This window comes from Micropterus dolomieu, unplaced genomic scaffold (assembly GCF_021292245.1).
Source record: "Micropterus dolomieu isolate WLL.071019.BEF.003 ecotype Adirondacks unplaced genomic scaffold, ASM2129224v1 contig_14708, whole genome shotgun sequence".
NCBI classification, from domain to species: Eukaryota; Metazoa; Chordata; class Actinopteri; order Centrarchiformes; family Centrarchidae; genus Micropterus; species Micropterus dolomieu.
The window spans coordinates 1-5,976 of NW_025743694.1; the positions used below are offsets into that span (position 1 = coordinate 1).

The 5,976-nt window shown below is 38.7% G+C and overlaps 1 protein-coding gene across 1 annotated transcript; it reads right to left on the reverse strand.

Moving 5' to 3' along the window:
* Positions 1–284: 284 nt before the first annotated feature.
* On the reverse strand, positions 285–4,932 carry LOC123966986 (CD209 antigen-like protein E). The gene is made up of 6 exons (XM_046043043.1): positions 4,676–4,932; positions 4,037–4,126; positions 3,466–3,573; positions 3,050–3,192; positions 1,688–1,806; positions 285–1,429 (listed from the first exon to the last, which is right to left on the reverse strand). The coding sequence occupies exons 1-6, from the start codon at positions 4,800–4,802 to the stop codon at positions 1,291–1,293; spliced, it is 726 nt and encodes a 241-aa protein (XP_045898999.1). The 5' UTR covers positions 4,803–4,932; the 3' UTR covers positions 285–1,290.
* Positions 4,933–5,976: the final 1,044 nt, after the last annotated feature.

The following is a 5,976-nucleotide window of genomic DNA, read 5'->3' on the forward strand; positions in this document are numbered from 1 at the left end:
AGTATTGGTGTCTGGAGCTGGTGTGCTGGCTCTGGGACTGTCTCGTCCTCTCTGCAGGTTAGCTTCATGTCAGCTTCGATGCAGCAACTTTGTAAGGGATGGTTACATAACTTAATGTGTCGCTGTTCGCTCTATTTCATGGTGTTTATCATTGGATTGGATTTCTCAAGAATTGCAAACCTTTAAGTGCAGCTTACTTTTAAGACTTAGCTCTGCTACCTGCACAACTTGTGACATTTAGATCTAGATAACGGTGTAGAGGAGCAGAAAGAAAAGATGCAAAGTATGTGAACAATATTAATCATTTCAAAAATAAAGCCATAGCAAAAGCTAGAAAATATGCTGTATGTGTAAAACACCATAGGATGTGTAATCTGTTTCATTCATGTCATCTTTCTAGGGTCTAAAGATGAAAACTATTACATAACTGTTACATTTGTAAGACTAAAGCTGTCAATACACGGAGCAACTTTTAGAGCAATGGTGCTGGGCAATGTTGCCGGTGATGAGTAAAGATTACTACCGTAATCCCCTCCCCCCAACACTGGGGCCCCCGCCGCGCCCCGCCCGCTATTCGTTCAAAACAGTCGGACTCGCCACTAGCAAGACTTCTCAAAAAGTTGCCATGTGTATCGTCAGCTTAACAGTAATGTGTTCCCTTTCTGAATTAATCATTTATCTATCTTAAATATGTTTACTGTATACAGTTACAGCCATTCATGCAGAATGAAAACATGTTTCCCAACTGGCTGCACCGGCAGAATGTTGATTCTGTCGTTGAACAAATTTTAAATACTAGATTACATTCAGTGACAACAATTTTGAAGGTTTGATGCAATTTGTTTTTTTTAAGGATTATATCTACAACTTCTGACATAGCACAGCATAAATGCAACCATAATGGATTGAAATCTGATTGGCCGTCAGATGCATCCTTCTCTCCAAAACACATTCATAATCTTTCCTCCTCCCAAGTGTAACTACATCAGTAAGTGGTCTGTGGAAGAAGCCTATGAGGTTTGTCCTTTATGATCATGGCTTCAATAACACTGAAACAGAAAGGAGCCGTCTTTCCCCTTGTTGTCATGTATGTGACATCTTAGGCTTTTTGAAAACAGGCTGTTGTAATATCCCTCTCTGCAGAGAGGGTAAGTGCACATGTAGTTGTGTAGATGACTTCCAACCAGACTGTTCACTGTGTAGGGCAGAGGAACAATATCTATGTAAATGTAAAATGTGAGTTGGTCTGATTTGACAAAGTTGATCCCAACACTACACACCCCTCTGTCCTCAAGATAAACAGGAAAGCTCTTTCTCACAGATCCAGTTCTTCTTCCGATCATAATATCCGCTCTCTGTCCATTTTCCTTGTTTATCGCAGCATGCTGCAGCGTAATTGTTTCTGTGCGGGTGTCCTGTTGCCCAGAACCTATAGGAGAAATAAAATGTTGTCACTCCTGATTATTTTCAATTTGAAGGAAGCTGTTGGATTTTTTATCATTTTTATTGTGAGTAATAACTGACAATTACATTTTTAATAACGTGTTTAACACATAATTCAGCTTTGTAAATTAATATAATGTGAATTAATATTTTTTTCATTTGTTTTCATCTAATTTTAAAAACAAACTTATTTTAGGAAGAAAATGAATTGTGATGGAAACTAAAAACTTTAAAAACGTCTCACTTTAGTGTCAGCGGCGAGTCGTCCTCCCATTTCCATTCCCATCCTGTTTTTGTCTGTTTTCGTGTGAACCGTAGACCAATCCAGGAGTCTCCATCCTTGTTCAGCTCAGTGACACATTTCTAGTAGTTGACAAGAGACAATAATCATTTCTCTGTTCATAATTCAGTAATTCTATTGTGGTACATGTGTGATGTCTGAAAAGTCTGAAGGAAAAAGAAAATCTGTGGCAACTTTTCAGTTCATCAGTGGTGCATAAATCAGAAACACTCAGAGGACTGATGGAATTCAGATCCTCTTGTAGAATAACCATTGTTCAGTGGTGGGAAAAGTACTAAATGTTCCTACTTAAGTAAAAGTACAGATACCACACTAAAATGTTTCTCAAATAAAAGTCATCCAGTAAAATACTACTCAAGTAAAAGTGAAAAAGTACCTGGATTTAAAAGTTCATGAGTATCAAAAGTAGAAAATACTAATACAAATCTATTGATCCTACAAAAAGCAGCGTATCTTTTTAAATTTACTGAAGACAGTGCCGTGTAAAAAAAATCAAGACTTAGGCCAGATAAGAAAGCTTGAACTTTTACCAACATGTTTATTTTCAACAAAAATAGACAGCAGTTAGAAAAGAAAAGTTTCAGCGGAGAGGTTCAGAGATGGATGCAAAGTAGAGTCCCATTCTGTTACCAGAACAGAGACCCGAGTTGACATGAAGCCATGTAACAAGTGATTTTCACCTTGTTTTGGACCTCCTTTTATAGCTCTGTTTCTAAGCATTACATCACCTCTTGGCTCTCTTTCCTGCTGCTCCTGGATCTGTGGAAATCCCCAGATATTTGGTGTCTCTTATCATCTTCTGACCTTTCAGCATTTTGGTGGATTGTCACTTTTATTTCACTGACTGTTGCATTCTCGGCCCGGCTACGCTGCTCCCCCTCTCTGTGGCCTTGGCGTGCTTACTGCTGATCATAATATCTCAACCATAACCTGACTTTGTGGAATGTCCTGGTGAGCTGGTGTCTTTTGTGCTGTGTGCTAGAGACAGGGCGTTCTTACTGTGCACTGTCTTACTGTGCTCCCTCACTCTGCTGTGTGTCCTACCTCTGCCCAACAGCACAAATGCTTGCTTAGACACACTCAGGTCCTTCTGTTGAGCCCAGGCAGTCAGATACAGAGAGGAGCACATACACACAGAGCTAGAGAGCTTTTACACTGTGGTCTGAACTTTACGTGTCTATATAGAATATATATTTGTGGCAATGCATCGTCATAGGAAGCCGACTGGCTGCAGGTCAAAAACAGAAGTAACAGATCACTGGCAGCTACATCTAAGATCACACACTCAGTAACAAACACACTCACCTGTTCCTCTTCGTTGTTTATGATCACCAGATGTGCTCCTTTCTCTTGACAGTCACTTCTACTGTTATACCAAGTTTTCTCCTCATTGAATTTAAAGTAACAGCTGAATCCAAATCTCTTCCATCCTTCAGGACACCATTTCCCTTCATGTCAAATGAGTGTTAAAAGATGGATTTCATGTCATTCATTGTTAAATTGATAAAACTTGTTGTTTCACTTTCTTCTTAAATATCTTTCTTGCCTGCCACTTGTTGTTTACTCTATAAATACACTCAGGTTTTGTCTCATTTCTAACAGAAATAAACAGAGAAAACAGTTCAACAGGATAAAAGAATTAAAATGAAAATCAATGGCAAATTCAAGTTATATCAAGTGTGAACTGGTGTGATGCTGGTGTTCACTGTTAGTTTTTAAACTTTTCTCAACATCAAGTTTGTCCTTCAGCTGCTTTACTTCATCCTGTAACTGGCTGTGATTTTTCCTCAGTGTCTCGTAACTGCTCTGTAACTGACTGATGTTGACTGCTGTGTCATGAGAAAAAACAACAAGAGATAAAAGAGTAAGACAATTTCAAAATATTTATGCTCAATTAGCAGTGTGAAGTTAGATCCTGTGTATTTTGGTATTTGTTCTTTTTTTACATTTACATTTACTCATTTGGCAGACGCTTTTATCCAAAGCGACTTACATTTGAGGAACAACATACAACCATCAACAGAGCATCAACTACAGATCTACAACTGACAATACATACTAGTAAGAGCAGCAATAAATGCTAGTAAGAGCTCACAGTACATATCACATTAATGGGGTAAATATCTAGGGAAGGAAGTAAGAGTTACAAAAAGTGCAATCAATATAAGATCATTGTAGGGGATAGAAGAAAAAGAGCACAGGAAGTGCATGTTAGAGATGTTACATGAGGAAGTGTTCTCGAAAGAGATGAGATTTCAAGAGCTTCTTGAAGGTTTTAAAAACCTTTCTTACCTGAAATTTGTCCCTGCAGCTCGCTGTAGTTGTTGTACAGTTTGTCGTATCTGGTCTGCAGCTGGTCTTTTTCCAAAGTGACTGAAATATCTGGTGAGAAGCACAACAACATAAGAAACACACCAACAACACCAAATCATTCTGCATTTCCAAACAATTCATGCCTATGAAGCGGCATATAGAGCATGATCTGCCTCTATATTTCTTTAAAAGTTGACTCAGTCCCTTCTGTCTTCTTGTTGCAGTTGTTGGTTTCTTTCAGTTTATTATCAGTGTCTGCTGGAACTACACAAACTGAGCTACAATGCAAGAAATGATGATAGTCCAGAGAGCTTATATGTGATACTCAGATGAGATCAAACATCTTTAGAGCAGTGCTCACCTAACTATATAAATTCTGTTTGTCTTCCTCTTCTGCACAGATCAACAGGTGTATGAACCTGTGTTGATTAGCTTTAGTGTTTTTACCTAAAAAGTCTCTTGGACAAAACTACAGCAGAAAGTCACATGAAGTTTTTATAAAATACATGTTCATGCAGCTGTTATGTTATCTAACAGAGAATAAAAGGTTTTTAACATTACAAAACACAGAGAGGGATTCAAGTTATGAGACTTTGGATTTAAAACATAATTCCTCACAGCGTATGAAGACTCCAGCCAATATCAGAAGATACATCACTCCCAGAGTCGCTGCAGTAAAACACCTTCTTCTGACACGATTCTTTGGAGTCTGAGGTCCTACAGAGACAAAATACACAGAGAGCATTTAAATTATTCTTGTTTGAAGTTTGAAGTGGCCGCTGTGAACTGTGGAGTTTCATAGTGGCACATTGGCTGCATTACCGTAACCAGCTATGAGGTAACCGAGGTGCGGACCTCTGTAATTATATGTAGGCTATAACCTATCAATAGAAAAAAATCTAATAACAACTATTGATAACACGATCAACTTAAATGAAGGCTTCAGGACCCTGAGGACGCAGCAGATTACACTGTCAAAACCCTTATTTCAACTTGACAAACTGTTTCTCTGATCAGAAGCACATTAAAACGGCGTGCACGCACTAACTGAGAGCCCCGCTCTGAATTCAGCACTAACCTGCTGTTTTTTATGTTGTCATATAGTAACAATAGTGGCCATTATGCAGTCTGCACATGTCATTCCAACAAAGTCCTGTGATGCCAGTTGTAGGCTGTCAGATACATTTAGCCTGATACATGTTGTGAAGATTAGTATAGCAAGATTTCCCTGTTTGCACGACCTGATCATAGCGTGTCTGTCTGTATCTCTTATTTTATACAATTTTAGTGAGCCAAGCTGTGGAGAGAAAGACCTTGATGAACAGCCTGTGGTTAGTGTGTTCTTAACCAATCACAGTGCTTTGCCCACTTCCTGGTTTGAGCCTTCACTGCACACACACACACACACACACACACACACACACACACACACACACACACACACACACACACACACAGAGGAAAAGAACAAATTCAGCTTTAATAAAAGTATTTTTTGCCAACAGGTCCCTTTGCAGGCCTGTGTTTTTCTTTGTAGATCATTAGTTTGTGTAACTTGTGTGATTTTGGTGTGAATTTCTGTAAATAAGTCTGGACCTCACTAATTTCTAAACCCTGGTTACGGCCTGACAGGCTGAGTCAGCATTCACAGCCTGTGTTCTTCTGCAAACAAAAACTTGAATCTCCTCCCACAGTTTGATGTAAAAAATCCATTTAAACATCAAATTATTGAACTCGATGACGACATTATTGCCTTTCACTCGTTGATACCTTGCATACATTCCAAAATATTCAAGGTTTTCCAGGATGTTTCTTGTATTGAAGTGAATGAAGAGAAGGTTCAAATCCTCCTCATAACTACTCCACTTTGAAATGTCACTATTTCTGCATACTTTCAGCTACAGACTTCATTTAAACTT